The sequence below is a fragment of the Emys orbicularis genome, chromosome 19 (assembly GCF_028017835.1).
Source record: "Emys orbicularis isolate rEmyOrb1 chromosome 19, rEmyOrb1.hap1, whole genome shotgun sequence".
NCBI lineage: Eukaryota > Metazoa > Chordata > Testudines > Emydidae > Emys > Emys orbicularis.
In genome coordinates this window covers 5162870-5184791 of record NC_088701.1, presented here as the reverse complement: position 1 = coordinate 5184791, position 21922 = coordinate 5162870, and the positions used below count along the sequence as shown (strand labels likewise).

The 21922-nt window shown below is 47.1% G+C and overlaps 1 protein-coding gene across 1 annotated transcript; it reads left to right on the top strand.

Annotated features, from left to right (window-relative positions):
• Window positions 1-321: 321 nt before the first annotated feature.
• Window positions 322-15018, top strand: LOC135891615 (low affinity immunoglobulin epsilon Fc receptor-like). Its single transcript, XM_065419225.1, has 11 exons — window positions 322-418; window positions 1110-1220; window positions 2226-2315; window positions 4408-4458; window positions 5216-5305; window positions 6978-7028; window positions 9428-9517; window positions 10690-10803; window positions 11842-11993; window positions 13546-13655; window positions 14886-15018. Exons 1-11 carry the CDS (start codon window positions 322-324, stop codon window positions 15016-15018), a joined length of 1089 nt encoding a protein of 362 aa, XP_065275297.1.
• Window positions 15019-21922: the final 6904 nt, after the last annotated feature.

Below are 21922 nucleotides of genomic sequence, written 5' to 3'. Positions count from 1 at the left end.
CGGAAGTTTTGCCTAGGGCGGCAGATTGTCTCGAGCAGCCTCTGGGAGAGAAGTGCTGATTTCAACATGCTCTGATAAAGTCAATGGGAGTTGCGCAATCTCAGAACCTGGAAGCGCAAGGACCAGAAACTGGAACCACAGAGACTCTATGATTCTGCACTGACCTGGAGAGGAAATGGTTGGGCCACGGTCCCTGACCCGGCAATTGTGAGAATGGGAAGTGTGACCACAGGCGTCTGTTCCCCTGGAAAGGAATGATGACGGCTCCTATCAATATAAACTGCACCAAAGGCAAGGAGCAGAACAGAGACATGTGCAGCCATGGAGACGGACAGCTCCTACCACAAATGGGACAGCTCAGAGCAGGTGGAACTGACAATGCAGGGAGCGAGCAGCGTACCTGGGAGAGGCGGTAAAGGTGAGCTGCCTGAGGAAGGGTGATATTGTGATTAAGGAGCTGGCCTGGGAGTCAGGAGGCCTGTGTCTGATTCCTGGCTTTGCTAATTTGAGGTAGGCTGGTGCCCACAATCAGGAGAGTTTTTCTCTCTCTCTCCTAATGAGTGTCTCAGTTAAGTCTGGATATTCCCATCATCCACATCAACTATTTTCTTATCATGGGGCAAACTCATCCCTGGGTCACTCCAGTCATTTCAGTGTTGCTATTTGAGGGATGACACTGGTCCTGTGAGTAGGGTGACGAGACAGCAAGTGTGAAAAATCAGGACAGAGCTGTGGGGTAATAGGAGCCTATATAAGAGAGAGACCCAAAAATCGGGACTGTCCCTATAAAATCGGGACATCTGATGACCTCCCTGTTAGAGCCTGAGAGGATTCTCATGCTCCCTTTAAGGCAGGGGCTTGTCAATCTGGGGGTCACACTCACCCTGCCCTTCCCATATTGCCAAAAAGGAGAGGGATTCCCAACATGGAAAACGGAACACAGAGAAGGCTGAGAACTACCTCAAGGTATTTACCCTGTGGTGAATCCCTCCCCTCCCTTTGTCCAGTCATCTTCTCTTGTAGGGAACCATGTTCAGTCTCTCCCCAAAGGGAATGTTAGGAGAGGGTGATCCCACTTTGAGAGATCTAACCAGTGTTGCTCCCCACAGCTCTTTGCCTCTCCAACTCCACCCAAGGGAAGGCCATTGCCATCCTGTATCTCCTGCTGGCGATTTGCATTGCAGTGGCCACAGCTCTCATTGTGATGAACCGTGGGAAATGTAAGTCTCCTGTTCATTTCTACCTCGGCCTCAGATCTCACCTGCCAAGAGTGAGGCTGCTCTGATTAGTTTTGGGTGGATTTTAGCAGTGGGGCACAAAATCGGGCTGAGAATGGAGGCTCAGCTGCGATGTTAATTATGGAGCAGTTGCCATTGCTTGGTAACATTCACTCACCTCTGAGTTAAGGTGACCGGATTTTCAAAGGGGAGGGATTTATCCTTAGCATAACTCCCGCGAGCTTTCCATGAGACTTGTGCTCGTAAATCTCAGAAAAATCCCACCCAAAATCAGTAACCGGCCATGTTTGTAGTGACATTTTGAAGGTTGTGAAATATTCATACAAAAATGTTCTTTTTTTAACGTTGTGCTGGGGCCAGTGCAAAGGGTTGGCTGTGGATCCTGCTAGTGGAGAGGGAATGTCTGGGAGTGAGACATGCAATGTGGGCATGGCACAGTGCACTGCCACAATTGCCTCCTCCACGTTAACACAAGGAGAGCTTGGGCCCGACACATGCATTCCTTTCCTATTTAACTTTGCAACCAGCTAACCACACACAAACCGAGACAGGCTCTTTGTGGCAGGAAGCAGCTTTCTGCTCTGCACAGCAGTCAGAGCCCTGCATTGCTCTGGGAAGGCTGAGCCTTTTCACTCTCAGCTTTGCTATGCCCCTTTGAGCTGTCCAGCAACATTCCACGCCCGTGTGTAGCAGTAGCAGCTGCACCGCACATCTTGGGCCACTGGCAGCTCAGTGTAACATAGAGCAGCCCCAACGCAGCTCTACATTGTACCGAGGACCTAGCTGCTGTCCAGAATAATGAATCCCGGTGTTGAGCACAGTGTGCCTGTAGCGGAGGATCACAGGTAGCATGAGGTAATGGACACCCAAAGACTTAGGTGGTAACTGGGAGGAAAGTGCATTTTACAGCAGCACTGATGTCCCCACAGATATGGGTTTCCCCTGCTCATAAATTTTAATCTGCTATCAAAAGTCTCATGTCTACAGTGTCCCAGGGTCTTGCCGAAGCCCAGCTGGATCGAGATACGATTAGAAGAGATTCCAAGAGAAATCTATCAGATCACCAGGATTATCTAGGTGAGAGGATAAAGCAAATGTTTCTATTCCTCGTCGGACTTGGCGAATCTTTTTTTTTTCTCTACGTCTCAAGGGTGCGGAGAGTCTGGCCCACGGGGTCAGTTGCACGGCTGGTGGAAGTTGATGTAGCTCCTTCGACTTCAGTGGAGCTGAGCAGACATACATCAGCTGGGGATCTGACCCCAGCTCAGACAGGTCTGTAGATTATTGTTGGGAATGGGACAACCAGACGAGGTGGAAGGAGCTCTTAGAAATTGTTGGATAACATTCTCCTGCTCCTAGGATCACTGATTGTCCAATGAGATTTTGTTCTGATGAAGTCACATTTTTATCAGTGTCTCATTGGCTGAGCGAGTTGTGCTGCTGGGGAAGCCTTGGCGTAGATGCAATTGGTCTGTCCCAGGAGTAGGCATGTGCCTGGGGCTCCCATAAACAGCCACTGCTTGGATGAATGAGGACAGAGACCTGTGTCCTCCAGGACAGACCCAAGCTCAAATGAAGTAAGGAAGCAGTAATCTGGACAGGGGGAGAAGTGTGGCGGTGGGTCTCCAATCATCCAGCAGGTGGTCCCTGCCAACCCACCTAGCACTGGGATCATTGTACAGGGGCAGGGCCTGATGCCCCTGGATAGCTTCAATGCAGTCTTGGGTCTGACCTGTTCTTTCCACCACAGTCCCCCTCCGCGGGTCATTGACTGGATCTCTCTGAATAAACGCTGTTGTTAACTTCCCCAATTTCTCTCAACACTGTAATGAGCCTGCACCCACCTGGACTGCATGGGTATCACTGTGCAGCACATCATGGACAATGAGAACATCACAGTAACAGTGGGTTAGTACTCAGACCCTGCTCTCCAAATAGGGTCTGAGCCCCAGCTGAGTAGGTGTTGGCTGCTGTTGTGGCTAAGGCATGGGCTGGACCTCAGGAGATCTGGCTTCAGTGCCCAGTTTTGCTGCTGACTTGAAAGAGTCACTTCATTTCTCTGTGCCTCAGTTTCATTATCTGTGAAATGGGTAACATTGCTTGTCTATTTGTGTTGTAAGGTCTTCAGCACAGGGTAAGTGCGTGTCTCTCATTTTGTCACTGTGCAGTGCCCAGAGCAACAAGGTCTCAATATCAGTTGGGGTCTGTACAGTACCTGAGGGCCTCAATCTCAGCTGGGGCTTCTAGGCAATAATAATGAAATAATAATAAGTGAAACCCAATTACAACCTTACCAATTGCTGCCTGTAATGGGGGGACACTCACCGCTTGAGTGACTCCTGCTGCTGCATCTGGTACTGAAGGACTTCCTCCTGCTCCTGGCGCCCCCTGTAGGTTGTCACCTTCAGTGGCTCAGCCGTCTGGCCAAGTCACACAGTCCAAAATGGATGAACACCTTCTGAAGTAGGAAAGAGTTCAACAAACTTTCACCCCTCACTAGATGCTTCAGTCCCATCTCTGGGCCCTTTGAATCCCACTCTTCTGAACAAGCCTTGTCCCCTTCCTGGGGCTTAGTCCACTTTGCTAACGCAGGTGGGGACACCAGGCCTGCCCACTAGGTCCCAACCCATGGACCCTATAAACAGCAACTCCATATGGCCTCCTTTAATTGGTTGTTGCTACATTCGCTGGGCCTCTTCCCACCTGGTCTCTTTATCTCCATCCGTTAACTTAGGTCTAGAGCTGTGAGCTCCTAGGTTTTGCAAATGCAGCGTGTTGAGCAACTTTGGCAGAGCACACTCCTGTTCCTCACCACCCTGGCCCCAGCCAGGGACTGACCTGCAGTCAGCCCCTGCAGCTCTTTTTATCTTAGCCTGCTGGGCTCTGATTGGCTGCTTCTGTGCAGCCTTTCTAGGCAGGCCTGCAGGACCCACCTTCGCTGCTCCTTTTGGGGCCGAAGTGTAGAAGGACCTCAGGGCCTCAAGCAGGGGGCCACAAAGTGCCAGGTACACCCTGTCAACCTGCCATTGCTGCATAATTTTCACACACCTCTGGATGAATGACCATGATCCAGCGCTCCCCGTGGGCAGGCATATGGGAGGGGCAGCATGAGGGGTTGTGGTGGTGTTGTTTAAAATTGAAACTCCCCTTTCTTTCGTCTTCCTTTTAGAGTTGGAGATGTCAAAAGAATTCAGTGCATTTACCAAACAACTGCTTAAAGGTATGTTCTGCTGGTGTTTCTCAAGAGATTACGGCATAACCGAAGAGTATCGCCAACCCCCTGATGTTCAAAAATCTTGAGTCAAGCCCATGAGATTGGCTTAAAAATCATGAGATTTTTAAAAATATGAAAAATGTTGGGCTCATGTTATTCATCTCCTGGTTTCTGAGATGTTAGGGTCTTGGTCAGATCTCATTTTAAAGCTTTTCTCTGCAACCATGAGGGCCATAGACTTACCTTTTCTAAATGAAAGCTGAGATTCTTTCCTAGTGACATGAATCTAGGAACTGGGGCTTGAAGAATCTGATCAAATATTGTGAGAATTGTCAAACAATCATGGGAGTTGGCAACATTCCATGGCCCAGTGCATTGAGGTGGGCATAGGCGCCGACTCCATGGGTGCTCTGGGGCTGGAGTCTCTGGTCTTAAATTTTTTTTGTTTACCAGGCATGATCTAAACCACAGTCTTTGAATTCTATCAAGAGGCCTTTTTGTTTGGACTAATTCAGCCTTTCTGTCTCCCTTTTGCACCTTTCCCCATCAATATTTGTTGTTACTGTGATATTTGATGAACTTTCAATCATTTTCACAGTTCAGCTCACAAGGAGGGTAACTTTGTAGACCCAGTTATCGCAATGGGTCTTGAGTGGTGTCTGGGAGGAAAATGCACATTACAGCAGCACTGCTGTCCCCAAAGATTTGGGTTTTCCCCTGCTGATAAATTTTACTCTGCTATCAAGAGGTCTCATGTCTACAGTGTCCGAGGGTCTTGCTGAAGTCCAGCTGGATCGAGATACGGCCAGAAGAGATTCCAAGAGAAATCTGTCAGCTCTCCAGGACTATCTGGGTGAGAGGATAAAGGAAACATTTCTCTCCCTTTGATCTGGCACATCTTTTGGGGTTGTTACACCTCAAGGAGAGGAGAGTCAGTCCCACGGGGTCAGACTCTTGGCGGGTGGAAATCACTTCAGTGGAGCGGAACCAAGTTACATTAACTGGGGATGTGACCCACAGCTCATATATGACCGAAGATGATTGTGGGGAGTGGGACAACCACAGGAGGTATAAGCAGCTCTTAGCACTGGTCTACATTGAAAGCTAACAATCTGCACAGCTACGTCTCTAAGGGGTGTGATTTTTTACACCGCTGACAGATGTAGCTATGCTGACCTAACCCGTGCTGTAGACAGTGCTAGGTTGACGGAAGAATTCTTCCATCGACCTAAATATTGGCTCTTGGGAGAGTGGATTAACTACAGTCACAGGAGAACCCCTCCTGTCATAGTGAGTGTCTACACTGAAGCACAGCTGCTGTAGCATTTTAGGTGTCGACATACCCTTGGAAGTTGCTGCATAACAACTGCTCTGATCTTAGGATCACTGAATGTCCAATGAGATTTTGTTCTGATGAGGTCATGCTTCTACCTTGTGTCTCATTGGCTGAGAGTATTACACCTGGGGAAGCCATGAGCATGAGTGGAATTGGCCTGTACCAGGAGTAGGCACATGCCTGGGGCCCCCATAAAGACAACTACTGCTTGGGTGAGTGGGAACTGAGACCCGTCTCCTGCAGGACACTCCCCTGACCATCTGAAGAAAAGAAGCAGGAATATGGGCAGGGGGAGGCCACAGCCCACCCAGAAAAGTGTGGTTGTGAGTCCCCAAACACCCAGCAAATGACTCCTGCCAACCCACCTACCCTTAGGATCATTGCACAAGGGAAGGGCCAATGGGAGCCATCATGCTGGGGTGTGCCTGATGCCCCTGGATTGCCTTCATGTATTCCTGGGTCTGACCAGTTTTTTACACCACAGTTTGCCTGCGTGGGTCATTAACTGGATCTCTCTTAATAAACACTGGTGTCAATTTGCTAATTTGCCCCTGGGACTCTAAACGCTGTAACGAGACTGCACCCACCTGGACTGCATGGGTGTCTCTGTGCAGCACGTCACGGGCACTGAGAACATCCCAGTAACAGTGGGTTAGTACTCAGACCCCGCTGCTCCAAAAGGAGGTCTGAGCCCCAGCTCAGTACAGGTTGGCTGCTGTTGTGGCTAAGGCCTGGGCTGGAACTCACAAGATCTGGCTTCAGTCCCCAGTTTTGCCGCTGACTCCCTGTGTGGCCTTGGAAGAGTCATTTCATTTCTCTGTGCCTCCGTTTCACTATCTGTGAAATGGGTAATGTTTTTTGTCTATTTGTATTGTAACTGTCTCTTTTTCTGTGTCTATACAGTGCTCAGAGCAATGGTGCCCAATCTCAGTTCCGTTTGTGCATCACCTGGCACAAAGGGGCCATAATCATAGTTGGGGCCTCTAGGAAGCACTGTAATATAAATCATTAATAGCTATGATAGCTACATCCTTGCCAGCGACTGCCCTTGCTCCATAAATTTCACACACTCCTTGATGAATGGTCCTTATCCAGTGCTCCTCAGGGGTGGAACGTGTGGGTGGGGCAGCATGAGGTTCTGTGTTGTTATTTTAAATGGAAATTCCCCATTCTCTCATCTTTCTTTTAGAGTTGAAGATGTCCAAAGAATTCAACGTGTTTAACAGTCGACTTCTTAATGGTATGTTCTGCTGATGTTTCTCAAGAGGTTGGGCATAAACAGTTCCCTTGTACTGCCAACCCCAGCATTCAAAAATCATGAGTCAAGACCATGAGAGTGGCTTAAAACCCATAAGAACATAAAAACATAAGAATGGCCATACTGGGTCAGACCAAAGGTCCATCCAGCCCATTATCCTGTCTACCGACAGTGGACAATGCCAGGTGCCCCAGAGGGAGTGAACCTAACAGGTAATGATCAAGTGATCTCTCTCCTGCCATCCATCTCCACCCTCTGACAAACAGAGGCTAGGGACACCATTCCTTACCCATCCTGGCTAATAGCCATTAATGGACTTAACCTCCATGAATTTGTCTAGTTTTCTTTTAAACCCTGTTTGAGTCCTAGGCTTCACAACCTCCTCAGGCAAGGAGTTCCACAGGTTAACTATGCGCTGTGTGAAGAAGAACTTCCTTTTATTTGTTTAAAACTTGCTGCCCATTAATTTCATTTGGTGGCCCCTAGTTCTTGTATTATTGGAACAAGTAAATAACTTTTCCTTATTTACTTTCTCTACACCACTCATGAGTTTAGATACCTCTATCATATCCCCCTTAGTCTCCTCTTTTCCAAGCTGAAAAGTCCTAGCCTCTTTAATCTCTCCTCATATGGGATCTGTTCCAAACCCCTAATCATTTTAGTTCCCCTTTTCTGAACTTTTTCTAATGCCAGTATATCTTTTTTGAGATGAGGAGACCACGTCTGTATGCAGTATTCAAGATGTGGGCATACAATGGATCCCTTTTTTAATGATTCCTAACATCCAGTTTGCTTTTTTGACTGCCGCTGCACACTGCGTGGACATCTTCAGAGAACTATCCAGGATGATTCCAAGATTTCTTTCCTGATTAGTTGTAGCTAAATTAGCCCCCATCATATTGTATGTATAGTTGGTGTTATTTTTCCAATGTGCATTACTTTACATTTATATACATTAAATTTCATTTGCCATTTTGTTGCCCAATCACTTCGTTTTGTGAGATCTTTATGAAGTTCTTCACAGTCTGCTTTGGTCTTAACTATCTTGAGCAGTTTAGTATCATCTGCAAACTTTGCCACCTCACTGTTTACCGCTTTCTCCAGATCATTTATGAATAAGTTGAATAGGATTGGTCTGAGGACTGACCCTTGGGGAACACCACTAGTTACCCCTCTCCATTCTGAAAATGTACCATTTATTCCTACCCTGTGTTTCCTGGCTTTTAACCAGTTCTCAATCCATGAAAGGATCTTCCCTCTTATCCCATGACAACTTAAGTTACGTAAGAGCCTTTGGTGAGGGACCTTGTCAAAGGCTTTCTGGAAATCTAAGTACACTATGTCCACTGGATCCCCCTTGTCCACATGTTTGTTGACCCCTTCAAAGAACTCTAATAGATTAGTAAGACAAGATTTCCCTTTACAGAAACCATGATAACTTTTGCCCAACAAGTTATGTTCTTCTATGTGTTTGACAATTTTATTCTTTATTATTGTTTCAACTAATTTGCCCGGTACTGACGTTAGACTTACCAGTCTGTAATTGCTGGGATCACCTCTAGAGCCACTTTTTAAATATTGGTGTTACATTAGCTATCTTCCAGTCATTGCGTATAGAAGCCGATTTAAAGGACAGGTTACAAACCATAGTTAATAGTTCCACAATTTCACATTTGAGTTCTTTCAGAACTCTTGGGTGAATGCCATCTGGTCCCAGTGACTTGTTACTGTTAAATTTATCAATTCATTCCAAAACCTCCTCTAGTGACACTTCAATCTGTGACAATTCCTCAGATTTGTCACCTACAAGGGACAGCTCAGGTTTGGGAATCTCCCTAACATCCTCAGCCGTGAAGACTGAAGCAAAGAATCCATTTAGTTTCTCCGCAATGACTTTATCATCTTTAAGTGCTCCTTTTGTATCTCGATCGTCCAGGGGCCCCACTGGTTGTTTAGCAGGCTTCCTGCTTCTGATGTACTTAAAAAACATTTTGTTATTGCCTTTTGAGTTTTTGGCTAGCTGTTCTTCAAACTCCTTTTTGGCTTTTCTTATGACATTTTTACACTTAATTTGGCAGATTTTTAAAAATATAATAAATGTTGGGCTTGATTTATTGGTGTTCTTATTTCTGAGCCTTTCGGGTCATGCTTGGGTCACATTATTAAACTGTTCTCTGCTACCACGAGGGGTAGAAATTAATATATTTTTAATGAAAGCTGAGACTCTCTCCTAACTGCATAAATCCAGGAGCTGAGGCTTGAAGAAACATATCAAATGTCACAAGACGTGCAATAAAATCGTGGGGGTTGCACATGGGTGGGGTCTCTCCCTTTGATGCATCCATGTACAGCAGTTCTTTTCTGCCCCCTGCTGTTTGCAGTGTCCAAGGAGATGGCTGGGGTTAGGCTGGGGATCGAGGAGATCCAAGCTGATCACGTGAAAGACCCATCACATCTCCAGGACGCCATAGGTGAGAAACATCCTTTTCCTTCCAATGCCTGATCACTGCTGCTTCCTTGTAGAGGGACTCCTGAGTCTGATCTTCCCCTGTGGAGGGGAAGCTGAAATGGAAGGAGAGAAGGAGGATAAGAAAGGGGAAGTATGGAGAAGGGAGCCCTACATGGATAATCCCGTTTTAGTTTGGGATCAGCTGCATCCTGCTCCCATGGGCCACCCCAGGTTTTATCCTGAGCCCAGTTCATGCTTCAGCAGAACATTGGATCTCAGACCCCGAACCAGCAAAGGCACTTATGCATGTGTAACCCATTGGTGAGCACATGTGACAGGTCCCTCTCTGTGCTGATCTAGGAGTAGCTTTATCTCAAGTTGTAGTAGTTCCTGCTTTTAGCCTTGGAGGGCTCCAGTTCAATCCCCACATTGTTACCCACGATAGCAGCTGTCAAACAACTCTATGCTCCTGATTACTGTGTGGGATGACACGTGCTCAGAGCGGGGGTTTTTGACCTGTGGTCCATAGACCCGGGTGGGGTCCACAGACGATATCTAAATTTTCCAAAGGGGTCTGCACCTCCATTCTAAAGTTCAGGAGTCTGCAAATGAAAACAGCTTTGTGTATAGGCGCACTGCTGAATTGTGGTCTCAGTACCCTGTAGATACACGGGAGTGGGGGCTGGGTATAGGGGGGTGGTTGGGTGGGGGCTCTGGTCCACTCAGCGCTGCTGAGAGCACACAGCTCCCATGGCCTGCAGAAGGAATTTGGGAATGCTCAGCCTTTCTGGTATCAGGCCCATCCAATGCAAACATGAGCCGGGTTCTGATCTTCGTTATGCTGGTGTCAGTGCCGTGACTGTGGAATTAGACCTCCATAGAAGAGCCCCGTGATGCAGATGTGGAGTGTGTGCTATGTGATTGTGAGCCTATTGAAGTAAAAATTCCCTCGCTGAAAACAGTTGGCTTGAAGGAAAATCAACGAGCCCAGGATAGCACAGGTGCTTAGATAATATAATAGTGGACTCCAGTATCAGAGCATAGATAGGTCGAAGGCTGTGAAAGGGGACAGATAGTGTATTTGCAGATAGATGGACACATTTCCAGCTGCTGTAAAGGAAGGTCTGAGCCAGCCCAGAAATATCAACCTGTTGATTCCGGTGGCATTTTTCTACCCCCTGCCTGCCCTGACAGAGATAAGGAACCTAACGCACAGTATGTCGAAGGAGCTGGCTGAGGTGAGAAGGGACCATGACAGACTCCAGGAGGTCTTGAGCAGGGTGCAGGACGAGTTACAGAACTTCAAAGGTAAAGAGGCACCGGGCAGGGCTGTGACGCCTGTGATAGCATTAACCTCAAAGACCCAGAGTCAGTGAAAGCCAACAGGGAACAACACATTCGACTGCCATGATCCCAATAGGCCTATGGCTTCCCCTGCACTGAAACTGACCACATCTCCCCATCTGGGAGTCCCCAGTGGCTGTAGAGCCACCACAGATGTCTCTGATGCCACCCTACTGTCTGGCCCCAATTCTCTCATTGGTTCTATGCCTTGGGCACCAGAGTTGGTGTAGAACCAGCCAGAGACTCAGGGAACCATAAGCCATTCCCTGATACCTGTCCCCATCTAATGGAAACAGACACAGCTGATAATCTTGGCCCTAGTTGGCTAAATACATAATGAAGCCTAACATGGGATGGATACAATACTGTATGGCAGAAGCCACCAGATGGTGCTGTAGTACATCAGCTTGCAAGTTCTCTTTCTAAGCATGTCGGCCGTATTGAAGACATGCTATGTTGTTGTTTACAGGCTGTGATGTTTTTGGGGGGGAGCTGTTGCAACTAGCAAGGGAGTTTGATCCCTGCCTGACGCTCTCTAAGTAGGGTCAGTTCTTGGGGCAGAGTTGGATCCAGGAAACAGGGCATCAGCATCTGAGCTGAGATCACAGGTTGTCCTGTGTTTTGTTTATAGGCACCTCTTTTTCAGGACTAGTGCACAGAGTGAAAATCAACAAGTTATACTAGGAAAATATTAACTCACTGATTTATTTTTCAATGGGAAAGCGACCTACCAGGCCCTGCCATCTGCTAGCACATGTCAGAGGGGTGACACTGCCATGTAACTTATAAAACCACTCCACAGAGGATGAATATAAATGTATGAATATTTGCAACAAACTATTTGGCAAACTTTTCAGGAGGGTGCGGGGAAATTTCTTCGTGAAATTTATTAATAAGTCCAAATACTGAATAAATGCTAGAATTTCTTTAACTGCTTGTGAGCACTTGGACTGCATTTTGACTCTCTAATGCAGGCTTGTCCCATAATTTGACTTCTCACAGAATTCACCTGCATGAAATGTCCACCTGGTTGGCAGCGTTTTGAGAAAAGTTGCTACTTCTTTTCAACATCAACTAAATCCTGGCAGGACGCTAAGCAGTTCTGTACTGATCAAGGGTCTGGCCTGGTTATTGTTAACACCGAAGAGGAACAGGTAAGCCAGCCACTCAGATTCCTATTGTGTATCATGCAGAATGTAGGAATTAAGCACAAGGGGCCAGATTCTGTGCTGTTCCACCAGGGTGAATCTGGAGTTACTCTAGATTTACCCCAGCGTACCTAAGATCACAGTCTGGCCCAAGTTCTCTGGGAATTTAGCAATATTTTTGGCTATAGCTTGCTGTTCAAGGGACATTGAGGGGACCTGGATACTTACAGTCATTTGAAAAATGTTGCGTGAGCTTTGTGAACAGAAATCTCAGTGTCAGATATGGATGGTTCGATGGGAATCAAAATTCATGTGTGTTGGGGGCAGTTCTAATCCCTTGTGAATCCAAATCAGAGAGTCCCATAAGGACGTAAAAATAGCATTTGATTGCTACTGACCTAGGCAGGATTTTAGTTGCTGACCCAGAGGTAAAATGCTTTTCACAGGAGGTCACTTCTACACTAGGAAAGGCCTTCTGATATCCTGTGGAAGACCCCACTCCAGATTCCTCTTTGGGACTTTGCAGAAGGAATCCTGCCCTGAGGGAGACTCCACTTTAAGTTTTAAATTGAGCCCAGTGCCTGCTGGGAACAGGACTTTGGGAGACTAGTTGGTGCTGGGAGGATGCCCATGTAGTGCAGAGGTGGGCAAGGTATTGGTGTGAATCTGGAGTCACCAGAACCAAAATCTGACTCACGAGCAGTACAGCTCATAGCATGTGTATTTCGCTATCCCGTCTTCAGTTCTGGATTTAAGGCTCCCCCAGTAACCAGGGTGCAGAATGGGACTTAACAGGGACTGTAAGATGATTTCTTGGTTCCCCTGCCTGGAGGAGACCTATGGCCATGGATTTCACAGTCCCCAGAGGCAGACCCTCAGCAGCTGTAGAAGGATTGAAAATTATCTGCAGCCCTCAGGGAACAGCAGCGTAATATTCAGCCTTATTATTATCACTTATTTGTATTGTGGTAGCACGTAGACGTACCAATCAGAGCCCTGTTGTGCTAGGTGCTGTACACACATCACAAAAGGACAGTTCCTGCCCAAAACAGGCCAGTGTTCACCTCCCATTGTGAAGGGGAAATTTGCAGGGCTAAGGGCAGAGATGAGACATTTGAAGTACAGCTGGTCAGAAAATGAGCTTTTTTTTCCCTGTGGAAAATTTCATTTTGGGGGGCAAACATTTATATATTGCAATTTTTTGGCTGAAAATCGAAACATTTCAATTTGGAAATGCTGCTGCAGTGCCTCATGGGAGCTGTAGTTTGGATGCCTCAGGCCCCCGTTCTTTAGAGGTCAGGCTACATCTCCCATGATGCACAATGGTCACTCCTCTTGAAGAGAGAAAGCGAAGCATCCAATGGAATGCCTGGTGCATCATGGGAAATGTAGGGTGGCCAGCCTTAATGTAAAGGTTTGGAAAAACAGGGGGAGGAGTGACAATCTACAGCGACAGACTCTGCTGGCCACAAACACAGGCCCCATGAAACCCCCACACCTCCCCCCTCAACTTCTGCTTGGGATCATGATTGTCTCCTTCACCTGTTTTCCCACATAGACGTTTTTGTCAAACCACATCACTGAGCCCCACGTGTACTGGCTCGGCCTCAGCGACTCAGCGAAGGAAGGAGAGTGGCGCTGGCTGGACGGCAGCCCCCTGTCTCTTAGGCAAGTCCCTCTTTGTTCAGCCTCTTTGGAGAGAGAACTGTCCCTTACAATCAGCTGTTTCTGCTTTATCTCCTGTCCCGCTAAAGAGCCAGATGGAGCATTAATACCAATGCAATTGATACTAGAGGGGTCTCTGGTCCCCTATATTTGTTAAACCAGGTAAAGAAGGTTATGAGTCTGCTACTGCCTACATGCTAATGTCATCCAGGGTCAGCACAGAGCAGGGGCAGGACCTGGGATGTTCCTGGGGAGCAGAAAGCTGCTTGACCATGGGGCATTCTGAATGTCCTGCTAAGGAACGGTGCTGGGGAGAACAGCAACATGGCCCAGGGGACAGGGCCATGGACAAGGAGGCAGCACTCCTGGGTTCTAGTCCCAGCCCCATGAGTGTGCTCTGCTGGCCGACTGTGAGGCACGTCTCTTCCTCCTCTGTGCCTCAGTTTCCTCACACGTAAAATGCACTGGAAACTGATGTCGTCCAAGCTGAGAACAGCTCTGGCTTGAGCATTGGCTGGGCCAGCTCCCCCCTATTCAGTGGCTAGCACCAATCTGCCATGGCCCTGACCTCCAGGCACCACCTCAAGGAGTGAGTAGGCAGATCAGTCCATGCCCACCTTGACTCTCTCTGCAAAAACTATCAGACCAGTCAGTGCCCGTTGGCAGCGGTGACGTGGAGACCTGTCCCCTAGGAGCTGGCTCATTTCACAGCACCTGCATGGAGGAGGTTTTCGAACCAGAGACGCTGTATGCATGTGGACTCTGTTCTGTTGCTAAGACCCACAGCCACGCTGGGGATGGGATGGGAGGTGTTTGCCAGCAGGGGCAGCCTGTGGAAGACAGGAGCAAGTGGAGCATTTGCAGGGCTGCTGGGATACACAGCATCCACCAGTGGGAGTTGCTCTAGGAGCAGAGCCATCTAAATCATGTTTCTGCAGTGCAGGCACAGTCAAGTATAGGTCTCTTTGTGCCCTGACTGCCCTCTGTGCTGTGATGAGCAGCCACCCATCCTCTGCCTTCTTCCATCCATCCACCTTCCTCTTACCCACCTACTGCACCACCTGGCCTGCCAACCCCTGCTGTTTGGATGGTGACATTTAAAGGCAGCTAGAGCTGTATGAAGCAGCTGGCATCCACCAGGGTCCTTCCATCCAAAGTTATTGGTTCCCGCACCTCCCTTTTATAACTTCCATACCCACCTCTAATACCATGGGGCTTTGATTTCCTTCTCAGGTTCTGGGGGCCCGGAGAACCCAACGATGTTGGGCAGCATGGGGAGGACTGTGGCAGCCTCCGCTTTGACGGGAAGTGGAACGATGCCACCTGCTCCTTCACTGAGAACTGGATCTGTGAACAGCAGTGCTAGCTCAGTCCCGGAATCCACAACAGGGACGGGGGGGGGGGGGGGGGGGGTCACACAGCCTACCCCCCGTGGGACAGCTTAGCAGCTATCATCTCTCTAAATCAGTGATTCTCAGACTACCACTCGCGACCTGCAAGAAGCTCTTCAATGTGTCTCCTGCATCTCTGCGGCACACGCTATTAAAACACTGTGATTTAATTATTAGCAGATCTAAGTTATTAACCAATCTGGATGCTTTTACTATGTTATTAACCCATTAAGTTATCAACTTGCACTAAGCTACTAACTTATTTGTTGTGAGAATAATATATATAGATAAAAAACTAAATATTTCCCATCACACTGTTTAAATATGAATAGTACTATAGTCAATGAAACAATGAATTCACCCTACTGTGGCTCTTTTGCGTAACGGTGATGGCTAATTTGACTCCTGAGCCGCTGAGGTCCGAGTATCACTGCTCTACATGCTGGGCGGCTATTTCAGCGAGTGGAGCTATGGGACAGGATCATGGAAAACAGAGGTAGAGAAGCTGACTGGCATTGGACCGTCTGATCGTTTTCTGGTACCACGTCAGCGCCGCCAACGGGCACTGACTGGTCTGCTAGTTTTAGCAGAGAGAGTCAAGGTATTGTGCCCAATACCTTTTAGGTATGCGTGTTTTTACAGCATCAACCCACTTCATGCCAGATTCTGGGAGCAGGGCCTGCCTCTGCCTCACAGCTTAACTTTGTTTTATATCAGCAAAGTCTTGACCATTATTTTAGCTCAGGCCTTAGGCCTCGTACCGGGCCTCTGATACAAGGACTTATGTTTCAGGACCTCATCTTATTACATTCCCCACTTTTTGTCTTTTTATGGGGAGGATGTTTACCCATCATCCCAGAAAATCATAAGGCATGGACTAAAGATAACCCAGTGGTCTAAACATTATTATGTGGTTACTTTATTTTACCATCCATACACTCATTACCCATCTGTCCCTTAGTCTGCACATTCCCTCGTACAACTGATAGACAAATTTTATTATCCAATTATTTTTAGTCCCTTATGGTGGGCCTGGGAATGTTAGTCCCGGGACCTCGATTGAGTTGTGGGGTCTGTGTTTGTGCCTTTGCCGGTATTTGTTAGTCCACACTTGGGGCTTTGATAAGAAAAAAAATCGAAATTTTATAAATAACATGAATATGTGGATATACATAAATGAATATATTTTGTGATTACTATGTGGCTGATAAATGATCATATGTGATATCTGAGGGGGTTTATATGCTGCATATGTTAGAAGTATATGCTTGAACACCTTACTCCTTAAAATTATTATTCATTACCACAGCAGTATTGACTGACATTTCCATCCCCTTCTTCACTCGGCACTGTAGCTTAGCTTTCTTGGTTTGACGTAACAGGTAACAGCACATTCCCATGAGAACAACAATTGTTAGGGCCTGGATTCCCATTAGGATTACGCTAAGGGTTTGGACCACTGGATGTAAAGTCACATCCTCCAGAATTGCCCACCAGGGTCTTTCCACCTCTCTTTGTACATTTTCTATTTCATTCATTTGCTGCTGGATCAATTGAGTTATTTGTATTAGAGATTCCTTGGTTCTTGCCACCAAATCATGTATATCCAACTGCAAGTATTCTACTGGGGGGAACAGTTCAATCAGTAAGTCTTGTAAGTGTTCATGTGGGATGATCGTTTCAGTGACAGTGCTGCCTTTGCTTGTTGGCCAGAAGGCCTGGGCTCCTAGTTGGATGGTGCTGGTAACAAGTACGCAGAATCTAGCAACACTTGTAGGGCAAATGTTGCCAGCTATGGAAAAATTATGAACACCTATAGCACAGACCACGTCTTGAATTCATACTACTTCATTAACCAGTTCCTTTTGTTCTAGTTGAGCCCAGCCCTTTCTTGTGTTATTAATATCAATTGTGGTGTAGCACTCACACAGCCACCGTGGGGTAATGCTGGACATATGTCTTCTTTACAAGCATCCCAACACAATTTGCGTAATATACCTTAACTGGCTCTTACAACCATCTAGGGACTGCCATCATGAGATATCGGCTTTTGCCGTCCGCATTGTCCAATCTTGGAACCCTATCAAATTTAGAAAATTGTAGAAAGACAGGTGTAATATGGTGTATGCCTCGTTGCTGTATTTGTTTCAAGATGGCTGTGGGGTTTAATATCCCGTGGCCAATTCTGAAGTTGCAACTGCAACAAACTTTGCTGTGCTATTTTGATTACTCTATTGCCATAGGCCATGCAAGCAACTGCCAATGAAACATCATTATTTTTTATGCTGTTGATGAGGGACAGAATGGTAGTATTCAGGTGGCTAAACCCTTGAGCAATCAAATGCATATTATCAATAGTGATTGCATGCTGGTCCAGTAATAAACTGCTAATACCGCCTCCTGTTTGAACTGCTTTGCCTATTCCATTCACAACAGTGTTTAATTTTATATTAAGATTTTCAATATCTGTGGAGTTCCATATGGACATGCCAAGACCAGAGCCTCCCAACACTGTTCCTAGTAAATCCCTCCTTTCTCTATCATGTTGTTGGGCGATTTGGGATCCCTTCCAGAATTGTAATTGCATCTCTACTTCCGAATTAAACCAATCCTTATAGTGTCTGGGGCACTGCCTTGGCATGGTCATACTGGCAAAATCGAGTTTTAGTGGCACGTAGATCCATCCTGCATTTTCTACCATATACTCTGCAGTAGGATGCAGGAAAATTCCTGAGGTAGGCCATGGTTGTACAGTGGGACACTCCCTCCTTGGGGTAATGTCGGAATGTGGAGGAGTGGAAGGAGGCGGAGTTGAGGCTGTTGTTGGGCAGGCGTCTTCACATACCTGCACATGGTAGATGCATTTACTGACACTTGGGGTTATAGACCAAGTTCCCGTGTATGTTCCTGTATCTTTCAGTTGAGTGTTATGAATGCAAATAGATGCATTCCATCTATCCTGCAAGTCCGTAAACTCCTCCCGGCTTGTCCAATCTCCATATGTTTTTAGAATTCCATTTAAGTAACTAATCACTGTGTCCCCTGCTCGAAACCTGTCCAAGGATACTGTATCGGCCTCGAGTTTGTGTGCTTGGACAACACATACCCGAGTCAGATCCTCCCCCACCAGTCCTGTGAAATATTGCTCCACTACTTGATTTGGTGCCACTAGAGCGAGCTCCATTTCCAGAGTGGATCGTTTTCTTTCCTTACTTTGTACACGTTCATGTTCACTTTGTGTGTTAATGACAGGACTGTTAATGGAATCTGCATGAGGAAGTGCAGTAAGAAAAATAACCTGATCCCAATTAACAACAATATCAAGCTTCCAACAGCATGCACACTCTCCCTGTGTGTCTTTACTCAAAGTCAGTTCCTTTTCAATCTGCCATCGGGCATTATAGACCTCTTGTAAAGGAACAAGTTGAGTCTCCCTACCATCTCCAACAGTCCATCCCCAAGCCATCTTAATAGCAAAGGGTGACACCCTGAGGATGTGCTCTATTTGTCGCTTTCCTGCTGTGATAAATGACGGGGGGTAGCTCCATTTTATGGACACCCAGCCAGCCAGTTAGCTGTAAAATCCATCTTGGTAGCTGTTCTCTACTTGCTTTACCTGTAAAGGGTTAAAAAACCTTTGCATAGGTACAAGAAAAAAGGGAGTGGGAACCTGTCTAAAAGAGCCAATGGGAAGGCTAATACTTAAAAAGCTGGTAGCAACAGCTAATTTCCTTTGTTTTCTTTCTCAGCTCTTCCCCGGGGGGGGGGGGGTGAAAGGGCTTGAGGGTACCCCACAGGGAGGAATTCTCAAGTGCTCCTTCCTGCGTCCAAGGGTTGGTGGTGGTTTTTTTTTTTGTTTTTTTTTTGCATTTGGGTGGTGGCAGCGTTTACCAAGCCAAGGTCAGAGAAAAGCTGTAACCTTGGGAGTTTAATACAAGCCTGTAGTGGCAAGTATTAATTTTTAAAATCCTTGCGGGCCCCCACCTTCTGCACTCGAAGTGCCAGAGTGGGGATTCAGCCCTGACATGGTGGGATCATTCTGAACCAGAAACACAGACCTCAGGATTTTAAAAGGACACATTTTTCCTTTGGGCTGCTTGAAAGCCAGGGAGGTTGTTTTCTTTTCTTTTCTTTCCTGCCTGAGGGGGAACAGGCATGCCAAGGGATCAGCCTGCAAAGCCAGGGAATCCAATAAGCAGTTTATTTTTTTTCTAGCTTCGTGGCAATGAAATAGTTAGGATAGAGTAGGGCAGCCTGTGCATGAGGTTGAGGTCAGCCACTGAAACCTTAGAAAAACCAGTCTTCCCAAAGTGGCATGTCATGGAGAAGACAGGCCCAGATATCCAGCTCCATGATGGAAATGCAGGGAGGGGTGGGGGAATGGGAACTTCCCAGGAGGGGGAACTCCCCCCAGTTGAGATCCAGGTGCCAGGATGGAGGGATGCCTTTAACTCAGGCTGGGTTCTAACTGAGGCAGAAAGGAATTTCGACCTAGAGATGAAGCGCTTGGAGACAGAAGCAGAGGTGAAGCGCTTGGAAATGGAGTTTTACATATCATGGCCCCCAAAGTCCCATTAAACTTCTCCACTAGGCCATTGATTTGATGGTGGTAAGGGGTGGCAACTAAGCGGTTTACCCCATGAGCTTCTCTAGGACATTTCATGGTCCTTGCCAGGAAGTTAGTTCCCGAATCTGTAAGGATGTCGGAGGGCCAACCTACCCTGGCAGAAATGTCTGGCTTATGCTTTTCGCCCTGGTTTTGCTTAGAGCTACTGTTTCCAGCCATAGGGTGGCAAAATCCATGAAAGTCAGTATGTCCAGGAGCCCTCCATACATCCAGGGAGACCTCAGATGATTGTGCACTCCAGTGATTGGGACCTAGTGTTGCAGCAGTTGCTCTTTGCCTACAGGGCTGTACCACATCCCAGTTGGGGATTTTCACCCTTTGAACTCGTTTACGGCCACGAAGTTAAGGGGCCATTACAGTTGGTGAAGCAGCAATGGGAGGGGGTTACATCTTCTCCAGGAACTAACATTTTGGACTTCATAACCAACCTGCAAAACACCCTGAAGGACTTTCTAACCCTGGCTTGAAAAAATCCTACAGGATGCTCAACAAGAGCAAAGGCCTGGTGTGATAAACATGCCAGAGAGTGCTCCTTCAAAGTAGGTGACCAAGTCATGGTCCTGAAAGCGCTCCAGGCCAATAATATGGAAGCATTGTGGGAGGAACCATTTATGGTCCAAGAGCGCCTGGGAGCTGTTAATTACCTCATAGCATTCACAGACCCTACCCGAAAACCTAAAGACAGGTTTCAGAGTAGCAGCCGTGTTAGTCTGTATCCGCAAAAAGAACAGGAGTACTTGTGGCACCTTAGAGACTAACACATTTATTTGAGCATAAGCTTTCGTGGGCTACAGCCCACTTCTTCGGATGCATCCGAAGAAGTGGGCTGTAGCCCACGAAAGCTTATGCTCAAATAAATGTGTTAGTCTCTAAGGTGCCACAAGTACTCCTGTTCTTTTTGTGAAAACCTAAAGTATACCATGTTAATTCTCTAAAGCCCTTTTATTCCCGAGAAATCAAGGTTCTCCATTTTACAGCCCAGGGGAGAGAGGATGCTGAGTGGCCTGAAGAAGTCTACTATGAAGGAAAAAGCAATGGTGGCATAGAAGAAGTGAGCCTTTCCATCACCCTTGGGCATAAGCAGTGACAGGAAATCCAGGAGCTGTGCACCACCTTTGTGACAATGTTTTCAGCCAACCCAGGAGGGACAGAACGGGCGTACCACACCATTGACACAAGTGATGCTCGCTCAATTAGAGCCCAACCCTACCAGATAGCTCCTCCATCCAAAACCGCAACAGAAAGGGAGATCAAGGACATATTACAGATGGGTGTAATCCTCCCCTCTGAGAGTGCACGGGCCTCTCCAGTGGTTCTGGTTCCCAAACCAGACAGGGAAATCCACTTTTGTGTGGACTACCATAAGCTAAATGCTGTAACTCACCCAGAGAACTATCCAATGCCACACACAGTTGAGCTATTGGAAAAACTGGGATGTGCCCAGTTCATCTCCACCTTAGACTTAACTAAGAGGTACTGGCAAGTGCCGCTAGATGACCCCGCCAAGGAAAGGTCAGCCTTCATCACCCATGTAGGGTTGTATGAATTTAATGTGCTCCCTTTCAGACTGCAAAATGCACCTGCCACCTTCCAGAGACTGGTAGATAATCTTCTGGCTGTATTTGGGGAATATGCAGTCACCTACCTAGACGATTTGGCTATATTCTCAGATTCTCGGGCAGAACACCTGGAACACCTCTGATCTGTCTTCCAGTGCATAAGGGAGGCAGGATTAACCGTTAAGGCCAAAAAATGTCAAATAGGCCTAAACAGGGTAACGTACCTTGGACACCAGGTGGGTGAAGGTAGTACCAACCCCGTACAGGCTAAGGTAAATACTATCCAAAATTGGCCTGTACCTAAGTCTAAGAAGCATGTCCAATCCTTCTTGGGCTTCTCGGTTATTACCGATGATTTGTACCACACTACAGCCAAATCGCCACCCCACTGAAAGACTTAACAAGGAAAAATCAGCCAAATGCAGTTCAGTGGGCTGAGAAGTGTCAGAAAGCCTTTAACCAGCTTTAGGTGGCCCTTATGTCTGACCCTGTACTGAGGGCCCCAGACTTCGACCAACCGTTCATCGTAACCACAGATGCGTCTGAGCGTGGTGTGGGAGCAGTTTTAATGCAGGAAGGACCAAATCAACAATTCCATCCTGTCTCAGCAAAAAACTTTCTGAGAGGGAAAGCCACTGGTCAGTCTCAGAAAAAGAATGTTACGCCATTGTGTACGCTCTGGAGAAGTTACAC

Coding starts and splice junctions, on each gene's coding strand:
- LOC135891615 (XM_065419225.1), top strand. CDS start 322: ATGGAGACGGACAGCTCCTACCACAAATGGGACAGCTCAGAGCAGGTG. Junction 7,029..9,427: donor TAACAGTCGACTTCTTAATG/GTATGTTCTGCT, acceptor TGCTGTTTGCAG/TGTCCAAGGAGATGGCTGGG. Junction 10,804..11,841: donor CGAGTTACAGAACTTCAAAG/GTAAAGAGGCAC, acceptor GACTTCTCACAG/AATTCACCTGCATGAAATGT.